The sequence below is a fragment of the Corapipo altera genome, unplaced genomic scaffold (assembly GCF_003945725.1).
Source record: "Corapipo altera isolate COAL_440 unplaced genomic scaffold, ASM394572v1 0, whole genome shotgun sequence".
Lineage (NCBI taxonomy): Eukaryota > Metazoa > Chordata > Aves > Passeriformes > Pipridae > Corapipo > Corapipo altera.
Genome location: NW_020884872.1, coordinates 20,470,085 through 20,482,789, shown reverse-complemented (window position 1 = coordinate 20,482,789; position 12,705 = coordinate 20,470,085). Strand labels below are relative to the sequence as shown.

Below are 12,705 nucleotides of genomic sequence, written 5' to 3'. Positions count from 1 at the left end.
GGACTTCCCCTTTAAGAATAAAGACATGGAATTGTTAAGATTCAATTTACTACTGAAGATTACCCACCAAAAAAAAAAACAACAAACAAACAAAAAAAACCCAAAACAAAACAAAAAAAAAAACTACATGAGATGTACTGATATGTAAAAATATAGAAAAAAAATTATTTGACTTAGCCTTAGCATTTTTTTAATGTATTGACAATCATAAATGGACATACATGAACTCATGTAAGAAAACATAAATTGTCAAAATTAATTTAGAAGTAACAATATTTAGCAGGTGTTATACCTTCAAAATGTAGCTACTTCTATTCTCTTTTCTAGTCACTCCTCCACACTTTGAGTACTAGGCCCAGTGTTGGGTTCCCTGTTACATGGAGAGACATGGACTTAGTGGAAGGAGTTCAGAAAAGGGAACGTAGTATTTCTCACGTGAGAAGAAGCTACAAGAACTGGGAATGTTTAGCCTTGAATAGAAAAGGCTCAAGGGGTTCTCATCAATGTTTATAAGCACCTGACTGGAGAGAGTAAAAAAGATGGAGCCAGACTCTTCTCAGTGGTGCCCAGTAACAGGACAAGAGGCAATGGCCAACAATTGAAACATAGGACACTCCATCTGAACATAAGAAAACAGCTTGTTCTTACGTGAGGATGATTAAACATTAGGTTAGGACACTTTGCCAGGAGGTGCTGCCCAGCCTCAGCTATTCTGTCACTCTTCAAGCATGTGGCTGTGGCCTCTCCTGTGACTCCATACCACAAACAGAGCCAGTTTTACTGGCAAGTACCCCTAATTCTTGTGGTATGTTCTACCACCCTCTCAGCTTTTGACCCAGTAAGCAAGACTAACTGCTCCTCTGCTTTAACTAACTTAGCAAGTTGCACACATTAAGCAGGAAGATACCTGAGAGGTCTGTAACAGATGCCAACTAAGACAAAAGTTCCACAGGTTCACAAGTCTAAGTAAACACTTTCCTCTCCGTAACATTTTTGTGCTATACCTTTAGCCTAAGTAGTTACACTGATGTTCAAGCTCTTATTCACAAAGAAAACTTCTAATCATGCTGTTTTTAGAACGTGGCTTAGATGGCTGTCTGGCTGTAGAGATTAAAATCCAAACTGTGCTTTCACTCAACTTGAAAACAGAATGCTAAAGGTCACACCATGCCTGCTCCCTGAAAATGGAAGGAGTTCATCCACAACTAATATCGTAGATGCGAAAGGCTACATCCATAGATAGCAATGCAAGGAATTCAGTCTCATTCCAATGAAACAGGTAGGTTATACAGAAAATCCCTAGCAAAACTAATTTGAGTATTCAAGTCTCTTTTCCAGCTAGCTGTATGAGGTCCCCGTTTATATACATACCCTTTCCAAGAATACGAAAACTTGTGCATTAATGGACCTCATCTTATGAGGGTTATACTTACTGTACAGGGTTACTATAAAACCAGATTTACAAATAAACTCTGTATACCTCAAATTAGAACTCCTACCTTTTTCCTGAATATCAGCTAAAACTCTGAGAAGGGAACTTCCTTAATAAGAAAATACTGAGGGGAAAGAATGTATCCAATGACATCACTCTTCTTTACAACCTCGGTCCCTTAAAATAGTATGCCTTTTTCCACACAGGATTCGCATTCTTGGTGTTTCTTTTGGAGCCAGACACTTTAGTCCTTCCTTTCATTCCAAACTAGAGGAGGAATCACCCTTCCCACCTCATAAGGGCAGCTTACTAACACACAGGCATGCTCTTTTAGGTAACAGCCAAATGCATACAACACTGATTATGATACAGGACACGATTCAAATCTACAGCTCACCTTCTCCTCCATTGTAAGCAGGCCATTTGACACTCATGTCCTTCCTTACTCTTGCCATTGTCCTCTGTTCAGGTGTTCTACAGAGAACTTTGTCAGAAAAAAAGCACAGCAGTAGAAACTCTACTACTTGTCAAGGCAGTGACCCAAGAGCATGGACAGGTTCCAGTGAATGCTCTGATTAGTCCCTCTATACATGTGATGCAACAGTCATTGTAAAACCCTGATCTCAACTCCCAAAATGGCTAAAAGTGAGTACCTTAAACATTAGGCTAGAGAGGGGAGTTCTCTTTGCCCTTACTCTTTCTGGTCACAGGTCAGCGAATGCTTCATTTGGTGATGTCCGGTGGCCCAAGTTACAGAGCTGAGATAAATATGCCACTTACCTTTTTTGTTTGATTGGGTTTTTTATGAAAGGACTTTGTGCCAGCATGCTCTGTGAAAGTTCCCAGCTTGAAGACAGGCCATAGATAGATATAAAACATACATATTTCATTGGGCAATAAGACCTATGTGATGCATAAGTCCCATATTGATCTCACATATCCTTTGGTGTAACCTCTACACAGAACTTCCCAACAATCCCAGAACTGGAAAAGTACCCTGGCCATGGAGATTTTATAGTAAAAAAGCAGGCATCTGTGCCTCTTCAACAAACATTCTGAAGATTAAAGATTTTTGATTTAGGTGGCTGATTCCTCCTCTAGCCCACATCAGTAGTCTACATGGGGAAAAAAAAAGTATATTATTTGACCTGTATCTAGATAAAAATAATTTCCTACTGACAACACACCTTTAAAATGGGCTTTGAAGCATAAATTAATGTAAATTAAAAAATAGGTTTTTTTAAAAACAGAACACCTCTCTTGGCCTGTTCACAGAAAGGGACATTAAAGAAAAATGGGTAAAAATTCTCTGTGAAGGGAAAAAGAATTACAATCTCTTGTGATCATTCTGGAAATTGGAAAAATATTAGTCGGCTAACATCCTCAAACGAGGAGCCAGAAGGTATATTATTAACCCAGATTTCCTATTCATACTACTCCATTCTCTCTAAAAGGCTGTTACTAATGTGACTTTAGTACCATAAACTATGTGAAATGAAGCCTCTCTGAAGTGTTGGGGATGTCCCCTCATCCAACAAAGTATCCAGCTGTTGTCTCCCTGATCCCACTGCTGAGGTTGTATCTAAAGCAGGGTTGGGAAATCAGTGGGTTAGTTTTCTTTCAATTCTTTCTCTAACTGGGAGACAGTAGAGTTCCTTCCTGCTCCTACTGGGACGAGCTAGTGTTTAGTTTGCTTCAAAGGTTGAATCAGATTACAAGATAAGTGGGCATCTCTGAAATGAAAAGAACTCCAGAAATTGCTACTAGTTGAGATGAAAAGAAGAGGGGAGTGGCTAGAAGGAGGGAGAAGAGAAAGGCATGAAAGGAACATCTTATCCTTCAGCCTTTATGGAATAAAGGGCCCAAACCTGCATCTCCTACAGTCCGCTGTGTCTTATCAGTCTCCTGTGCGAACACTGGATGCATGATGTACTCTAAATCTCTCCTCCTTTCCTTCATTAAAAGACAATGGAGATCTTAACTTTTATAAATGAGAGCACTTTATCTTCCAAACATTACAGTCATTTCATGTCTAGCAGGAGTTTAATCCCTGGTAATTTATATAAATTACTGTGTGCTTTAGCAAGTTGGGGTTAAAACTCTGAGATTCTCAAATGATTACAAAAAAACAACCAGTTTTTAAGACCTAAGTGAGTAATTCGCTGCTTATTTCACCCTGGCTAATTAAAATATAATCACGATTGTTTGGCAATGTGCATTCTGTCAGCAGTTTTACATCGTGAAAGAAATCTTGCCAAGAATACACACATACCAAAAAAAAAAAAAAAACCAGAACAAACTTTCACCATGAATTGGCTTGATCTAAACTGTCTCTTTAGCCACTGAAACTGTGAAACAAGTTACAACTTCTTAACAATGCAATAAAAAATACTAACCCCTCTCTGGGATAATGAACTATTTTAATGGTACCCTCCTTTCAAACCATCCCGTGATGCAGGGACCACGATGACAGCGCTCCTCCGCCCCCGGCCTCGGCGGAGCCCCGCGGCGGCCAGGCCAGGGCAGAGCAGGGCAGGGCAGGGCAATCCCTTCCCCACCCGCTTCGGGGTGCACCCCGGTTTCTTCAACCCAAATCCTGTTGCAGACACCCAAATACTTCTGCTGCCGTTGCAACGCACATACTCAGCTTTCCTTTCATACTGGCTTTTTTTTTTTTTTTTTATCGGGTTATCCTTAAATACCTCTCAAACCTGCCTTTTCTGCCAACACCCTTGCCCCGAATGCTGCTCCACCCAAAGCATTTGCCCGGGCGCTCCCGGTTTCTCACCGCCCGGCAAGCCCGGGGTGAGCGAGCGGCGCTCCCCGCCGGGTGCCCGGGGCGGTGCGGAGATGTGCCACCCCAAGCGGCGAGCGTGGCTCCCTTCCCACCGAGCTGGCCAACCCTTTCCCAAAGGGGCCTGAGTGCTCGGGAGGGAGATGGACTTGCAGCTCTGAAAGGTTTCCATCATTCGAATGAAGTCGACTCGGTTTAATATTTGCGCAGTGTAGAACAGGTGGGGAACGGAGAAGGGAAGGGTGCGCGTGTAACTGGAAAAGGGGAAAGGACGGGCAGACACACGCTGCTCTTGCACCAGCTCCCGCACTGCTTTCAGCATTTCATTTTATGCCCCGCAGGTCTCGCTACTGCCACCACTTTTTCCCCCACTTTATCCCTATTTCCTCACTCCCGTTAGCCAGAAATGTGCCTCTCTGTCCCAGGAAAAAAAAAAAAAAGAAACGTTACCCCCACCCTCACCTCCCAGGAGGTCGGAACTAAGTATTACACGTTCCCAGTTATCGCTCTTAAAAAATAGGCTCGAACTTTCACACCAGGCTGGAGAAGTGAACCACCCGCGGGCGCACCGCAGGCAGGCGGGGGATCGCGGCCGCACCGCCCGCAGCCCGGCAGGACGAGCGCACCCCGGCCCGGGAGCACCGAGCTGCGGCCGCCCCGCTGCCCCACCGCCTCGGACACAGCCGGAGGCAGCTCCCGGGGCCCGTCCCGCCCTGACAGGGGCAGCGGCCGGGAGCGCTGGGCACCTGCGAGCAGCCAGGGCAGAGCGGTGTCCCCGCCGCACCCCATGACCCGCCCGCGGCGAGCCTGGCCGGCACCCACCGGCACCGGCGGAGCTCGGCGCTGCCGCGGGGCCGTACCCACCTGTCCAGAGACTGCAGGTGCCGCCGGCGGCTCCCACAGCCCGCCCACCATCCCCTGGGGGCGCGGCACCCCAAGTTTGCCAAGAGGCGTTCCGGCCCCGGCCGTCCTTTCCGCCCCCACCCCGCGCCGCCGCGCCGGTGCCGGGGGACACTCACCCTCCGGGCGGCGGCAGCGGGGCTCCCCTGCGCGGCGCCATGCCCCTACCTGGAAATGCTTGAAGAAGGCGGAGATGCGAGTGATCTGGAGGCTCAGGCACCTGGAGGTGCATCTGGCGGTGGAGAAAACCTCGTCCTGTCTGCGGGCGGAGGCGGCGGCCCCCGGCCCGTCGGGGCTGCCGCAGGCGGCCGTCACCCAGAGGATCAGGGCGAGGGACGCGCCGGGCGCCCTCCGCACCATCGCTCTGCGGGAGAGGAGGGCAGAGGGGCGGCCGGGCGGTGCGGGGGGCGGCAGGCGCCGGGGTGAGCTCGCTCCCGCTCGGCGGGCTGGTGCCGGGCTGCGCCGGGGACGGACACCTCTGCGCGCAGAAACTACACAAGAAAGTTCAATCATTCAACTCCCCTCACCCCGTTCTCCCTCCCTCCCCGGCCCACAGCCCTCCCCCGGCGGCAGCGGGCGGGCCGATGCTGACAGCGGCCGCGCCATTGGCTGCGCCGAGCGGCAGCGGCGGGCGGGCGGGTCCTGTGCCCGCGGGCAGGTCGGCGGGGCCGCCCCGGCTCCCGGACCCTCCACCGGAGCCGCCACCTGCGGGGCTCGGAGCGGCCCCAGGAGCCACACTCTGTGTCCTTGCCCGCAGGCAGGCGGGGTGGGGGTCCCGCCGCGCTGGCGCAGCGCTGAGTGGCGGGGCCACAGGTAACCAGTCTTTACAGCCTGGTTAGTGCCTTTTATTTCTTCTTTAAAAGAAAAAAAAAAAAAAGAAGAAAAAAAGAAAGGGACGGGGAGACAAGAACGCATGGAAAGCACTTTTTTGAAACTCGGTGTGTTTCTTACAGAGAAACACTGCGGTGAGCGCCTGTCCCAAGGTGAAACCCATACAGGGTCCTCTGAAGAGTTATTTAAAAATGAAAATCTACAAGTCATTAGTCCAAATACCTCTGGGTAATAGCTGTACAAATTAAAATAGTGCCTTGAGCTGTAAAATGGCCACCATACAGTATATACGAGCCTAACATCCTTTCTCTCTGCGCCGTCAGTTGCAGGGCTGGGAGCGCGTGCCGCAGGATGTAGCACAGAGGTTACGTACCACATTCCTCTCCCTGTTCAGCCTGAATGGACTCCTCCCGTCGCAAGTATGTGCTGCTAGAAAGAGCAAGTGGATCATTCCTCTCTGGAGCCTGTGGATTGAGCCTCCTGAACTTGAAAATAAGTAGACCTTAGGCCGTTTCAGGAGATAATACTACATTAGTTACTAATACAAGTAGGAGTTTAGTGGGGTTATCAAACCCTGTGTTAAACAGACTATAGGAGTCATCTTTACTGAAACAAGTTTTAGCATAAGTTAAGTGTTCATTAGGAAAGTCATCTAAAATCTCATTAAAAACAGCAAGATCTTCAACCAACCTGGCTTGTACTAATTTTACATAGCTATAATTCCTCTGTGGATGTTCTTATGGACACAACTGTGAAATAAAGCATATTCCCCAATGTTATTATTCTTACCACACTGTATGCATACACCTTTCATAAACCTATATATGTCAGAAATTCAAAATATAAAAAGTTCTGCTGCATCCAAACTAATAAATCAGTTGTTAAATTCTACCTTCATACTCTAGCTATAGTTTTACTATCTTATCACAAAAGGCACAGATTAAGAAGAGTTCTTGTCACGAGTATTGGTAACATACAAATATAATAGAAAGCAAGACAAATTTTAGTTTAGATGTTACTTTGCAGCTTACAGTGTCTCTTGTCTGCTGACCAGAAATCTTCATTTGAGAAAAGCCAGTAGGCCAGATTCAGTCCTACAAGTGCTATGAAATGGAGATGACAGTTTGTGCCCTTGGATGCTTGAAGGAGTGCAGCTCCCAAAAGACAAGGTCACCTGCAACATCCTGGCACAGAAGTTGCCCTGCTGTTTGCACTGTTTAGCATATTCTGCCAGCTATTTGGAAGTGCCCTGGTTAAGCAAGGAAGACCATCTCAGCTACACCTCCTGAAGTCTTCCTCATCTTTGCAGTTGGAATCCAGCAGCTCTATATTTACAAAGGAAAAACAGGACATTATAGAACAACACAGAAGTAAATACACAGTCCTAGCAATATTGTGAGAATAGTGTTGAGGCCCCAGTAGTAAGCTCAGAACTTCCCAGTTGCTACATGACAAGATTTTAAATAGGTTTTCTTAAGCCCTGACTAAAAATTTCACAACTCTTTGCCTTGAGTCAGGAAAAGAAAATTGCTTTGCTGATTCATAGTGTTTACAGGTACATTGAATGCATTGAACTTCTACCATATTTTAGTAAATAATAAGAACTGCCTGAAAATGTATGTAGCTATTGTAAATCAGATGTATATCTAGAGAGGCCAGGTGGTTCTGTAGATATATCCCCTCCGCGTCAATACCACTGCATTTTATGTCATGTATTATAAACCCCAGCTTTAAGTAAAAGGGTACGAATCCCGTTTCTTTTGTTTTATAAAGTCTGGTAGCAAAGGGCATAGAGCCCTTAATAATAAAAATATTACTGAATACACAGTTTACTCTGTTGCTTTTGTTTGAAAGCTCATGGCTACAGAGATCATCAGTGTAGTCTGTGAATTCTTTTTCAGTAAAGGCTGACTTGGTTAGCACACAAAAGACTGGCTGTTCACTTCCAGTAAAACTGTATTCACACAGGTCCTGTTCCATTATGTGGAGATTAAGAAACAAGCTCAGTAGCTCAAGAATTTAGTAGGTAACTAAAACCCACTATGGGCTAAATATCCAACAGACGGAAAGAGAAGATACGCAAGTTTGTAAGTACACTCATTTTAAAGATGTCAGTAAATTGGCTACAGAATACAGAAAATTGGAAATAAATTATATATACAGTTCAACCAACCTATAAAGCTAATTGTGGTCTATAATGAGATAAATAGACATATAGACGTATGTTTTGCTAACTTTTTTTTGTCAAATTACATTAAATAATCTTTTCTTATTAGAAGAAGTAGAATTAGCACTAACAAAGTCTTGCGAGTGCAGATTATTGGTTTTATGCTAAAATATACGAATTATTTTCTTACCTGTGCTTCCGAGTAGTCTGATAATGTTCAAATGAGCTTTTTTGCAGACCAGCTTCCAGAAACTCGGGCCTGTTTTTCTGCAGGAGACAGCGCCACATGCTGGCTTTGCGAGGTGAGAGCCACTGGGCTTTGTGCCGGTTTATTTCTGGTTAATGAGTTGGTTTTAATCGATTTTGAATTAAGATAGCTTCATCTTAAGTAATTACTTCTTACTCTAAAGGGAATTGTCAACATTAGGCTCTAATTTCAGGTAAGGAAATAAAGGAGATAATGTTAAAAATATTTATTGTTTTCACGTAAACCCCTGTATTCTAGCTCACTGATTTAGTTTACTGTATTAAATCATCCTAATGTGCCATTTATTAATCAAATCTCTTCAACTTTAATTATTTTATATCAAAAGTTATCATAACTCTGGGTACAACACAATCCCAAAACCCTCTCCAGGAACTCAGCGTGCTTGGGTGCCTCTTTGAAGTGCCTGTGTATAGGGAATAAAGACGATGAGTCAGAGATCTATGTGCAGCTATAGGGCTCTGATCTTGTCAGGATCACGGAGACATGGTGGGATGCCTCCCATGACTGGAATGTTGCAATAGAAGAATATCTGTCTTTTAGGAAGGACTATAGGAGGAGTTGCCCATTTTGTGAGAGAGCAGCTGGAGTCCATGGAGCTCTGGCTGGGGATGGATGAGAAGGCAGCTGAGAGGACAGGTAAAGGTGACATTATAGTGGATGTCTGCTATAAGCTACCTGACCAGGAAAAGCAAGTATATGAGGCCCTCAACTGTCAGATGAAAGCAGACTCGAGTTCTCAGGCCCTGGTCCTTGTGAGGCATTTCAACCACCTGAACACTGGCTGAAGGGACAGCACAGCAGGCCATAAGCAATCCAGATTCCTGGACTGCATTGTTGATAACTCCCTCCTCTGAGTGATAGAGAAGCCAAAAAGGAGAGTTGATCTGCTGGACTTCATACCAACACAGAGGGGCTCTTTGAGGTGTGCAGATCAGAGGCAGTCTTGGTGGCAGAGACCACGAGATAGTGGAGTTCAGAATCCTGAGGGCAGAGAGGAGGGGAAAAAAAAGCTCATGACCCAGGACTCCAGGAGATTAAACTCTGCCCTCTTCAAAGATCTGTTTGAAGTAATCCTATGGAATGAAGTCTTAGAAGGAAGAGGGACTAAAGAAAGTCAGTTAATATTTAAGGGTCACCTGCTCCAAGCTCAAGAGTAGTCCATCTCAATGAATAGAAAGTTGGGCAAAAATGCTAGGAAGCCTGGATGGATGAACAAGGTGCTCCTAGCAATACTCAGACGCAGAATAGAAGCATACAGAGGATGAAAGCAAGGACCAGTAACTGCGAGGAATACAGAAACATTGCTGGGCATCCAGGGATGAAGCTAAAGCCCAAATGGAATTAAACATGGCCAGAAACTTCAAGGGCAACAAGAAGGACTTCTATAAGCACATGGGAGACAAAAGGAAGACTAAGGGAAATATGGGCCCATTGTTTAACGAGACAGGGAAAAGGCTGACGTACTGAATGTTACCTTTGCATCAGACTTTACTGGCATGACCAGCCCTCAGGAATGCCATGTTCCAAAGACCAGGGGGAAGGGTTGAAGCAAGAAAGATGTAGTCCTGTCAGAGGAGAATCAGGTCACTGAACATCTAAGTAAACTGGACATTAATAAGTCCATAGGCCCACATGGGAAGCACCCACAAGTGCTGATAGAGCTGGCAGACGTCATCATGAGGCCACTCCTGATACTCTTTGATCAGTCATGGTCACTGGGAGAAAGGCCCAAAAAGTGGAGGAAAACAAATATGACTTCTTTGTTCAGAAAGGGAAAAAAGGACAACCCAGGAAACTGCAGGCCAAGCAGCTTCAGTTCGATTCCTGGAAAGGTGATGGAGCAGCTACTCCAGAAATATATTTTCAGGCACATTACCTTAATCCTTAACATTTTTAATGACCTGGTTGCTGGAGCAGAGTGTACTCTCAACAAGTTTGCTGATGACACAAAAAAGGGAGGAGTGGCTGATACACCGGTGGGTCATGCTGCCGTCCAGAGAGACCTCAACAAGATGGAGAAAAAGGCTGTCAGGAAAATCATGACAGTTCAGCAAGGGGAAGTTCAAAGTCCTGCACCTGGGTAGGAACAGCTCCATGCACAAATATAAATGCTGGGTGCCACAGATTTGGAAAACAGCTTGGCAGAAAAGGACCTCAGGGTCCTTGGTGGACACTGACTTGAATATGAGCCAGCATTATGACAGAAATGAAGGTGAAAGATATTCTGTTCTGCACTGGGTAAAGTATGGCCAGCAGATGGGGCACATATAAGTACCCAACAGGAGAGTGCAAAGAAGGTGGTGATGGGCTCTTTTCAGTGGTGGCCAGTGACAGGACCAGCAGCAATGGACACTGAAACTCAGTATGTTCCCTGTGAACATCAGAAAACACTTCTTTTTCTGAGGGTGACCAAGCCCTGGTGCAGGTTGCCTAGAGATGTCATGGAGCCTCCATCCTTGGAGATACACCAAAGTTGTCTTAACCTGATCCTGGGCAACTGGCTATAAGTGTCCCTACTTGTGCAGAGGAGTAGGACCAGACGACTTCCAGATGACCTTACAACCTAACCATTCTGTGATTTGAACAATACAATAATTTGAACAAACAAATGTATTTTCAATTGCATTTCCCAAATGAAAAAGAAAGCTAAAAAAAAATGTTTACCATTAATATTTACCTTGAGAACTAATTGCTTGTCTTAGTCTTCACTGAAGTCTGCAGATACTTTTTTCAGAAGCACTTATTTAATGCAGAAGTACACCTATGTTTAAACTATATGGCCTTTTTAAGTAGCAGTAGTTTGTCTGTTTTGTTAGTGAATTTATGACCAGGGATTAAAGAGATTATTACATATCCCACCGACACTGTGTTTAGTTCACTAGTATTCAGGGCATATATGAGGAAGGTGGTGAATATATAAGATATACAATCATTTAGATGTAATATTAGATATAGTTTTAAACTGTATTGACTGTACTTATAGACTTAATGAAGGTTTGGGAGATGACCAACTCGCGTATGATTCTTGGTTGTGATTTCTTGGTAGAAGCAGTTCACCAAAGAAACTGTAATATCTAGATCTCTTCGAGATACTGGTCTTTCTTCTTATGTCTGAGCTTTGAAGCCAGCCTGTGTCTCCTATACTTTTCTACTGCTCAGGGGAAAATGGAAAATTACCATAGAAAATTAAGTGATTTTGAAAGATGCCTCCACAAAACCATTTCCTTCTGCAAGGAAAACAGTGGAAGCCAGAATTGATATTGAAATAATTAATTTGTGCCAGAAGTAATGCCATATGAGGACAAACCTTCATGCCTGTGAATGGGAGGATGAGATATACTTTCTTATGGCCTTGAACATTTCTTCAAGGATCAAATACAACTCCGTTCCTTCAGTAAGGGCAGCATAATGACCTCTTTTTTTTCCCATGGGCTCTTAAAGGTGGCATATATAATTCCTTCCTCATGTGATCCCTGAAGTTAATGACCTTCCCAAACTCCTTTTGAGAAGTAGAATTTTCCATAGTCCTAAATCAAGCCTGTAAGTAAAATCCAGAAATCTGTCTCTGTGTCTCGTAGAGCTTATATTCTTCATTTGTAGGTAGAGAATTGCAGTCCTTATAATAATACTTTCTCCTGGGAGCAATTCAGTAGAAATTTTCTGCATCAAGTTTCCTCTTGTACAAGGGAAATCAGTGATAGGTAGTAAGTTAGTAGTCAGAGTGGAAGGCAGGACGAAGTAACAGTTCACTGTTCCAAAAATCTCATCATTTGTGTGTAAAGCAAGAGACAATAGATGCCTATCCAGAGATTTTTGAGGAAATGCAGGAGACCAATTAGGTAATTTTGGAGTATGGGGTAGGTCTCATACTGTGTGTCTGAGAAACACAAGAGCAATGAGGTCTGAGGAGGAGTTTGAAGCAAAGTGATGGGATATTTTTAGTGAGATTCACTGGGCACTCTTCCCAGACATAAGAATCATAACAGAAAACATGAAGGTGCTTATTTTAAAAGGTATTAAATGAAGAATAACTGCTGGCATCATAGGTTTTCTGTAAGAAGGATTGGGTTTTTCAGTGTTAAACTAGAACTCAATGTTGTGTGTCCTAATGCAGTGCAGAAGAGAAGCACATTCAGAAACAAAAAGAGAGACAAGATGTCTAAAACAGAAGGCTTGGAAAGCATCTTTTGCTCTGTTGTTGACAAATAAATATTTGCTATTATGTCAAGAGTAAAGAGGTCAAAATATTTAGAATGGAAAATTATAAGAGTTTAGCTGCATGAATGGATAGAAAGGGCTGAATATTAGGGACA

The 12,705-nt window shown here is 44.3% G+C and overlaps 1 protein-coding gene across 1 annotated transcript in view; it reads right to left on the bottom strand.

Moving 5' to 3' along the window:
* Positions 1-5,658, bottom strand: part of ANOS1 (anosmin 1) — a 133,939-nt gene extending 128,281 nt beyond the window's left edge. Inside the window, exon 1 of the mRNA XM_027640856.1 lies at positions 5,295-5,658. Coding sequence (XP_027496657.1) covers positions 5,295-5,639 — 345 coding nt within the window. The 5' untranslated portion in view covers positions 5,640-5,658. The remainder of the gene's footprint in view (positions 1-5,294) is intronic.
* Positions 5,659-12,705: the final 7,047 nt, after the last annotated feature.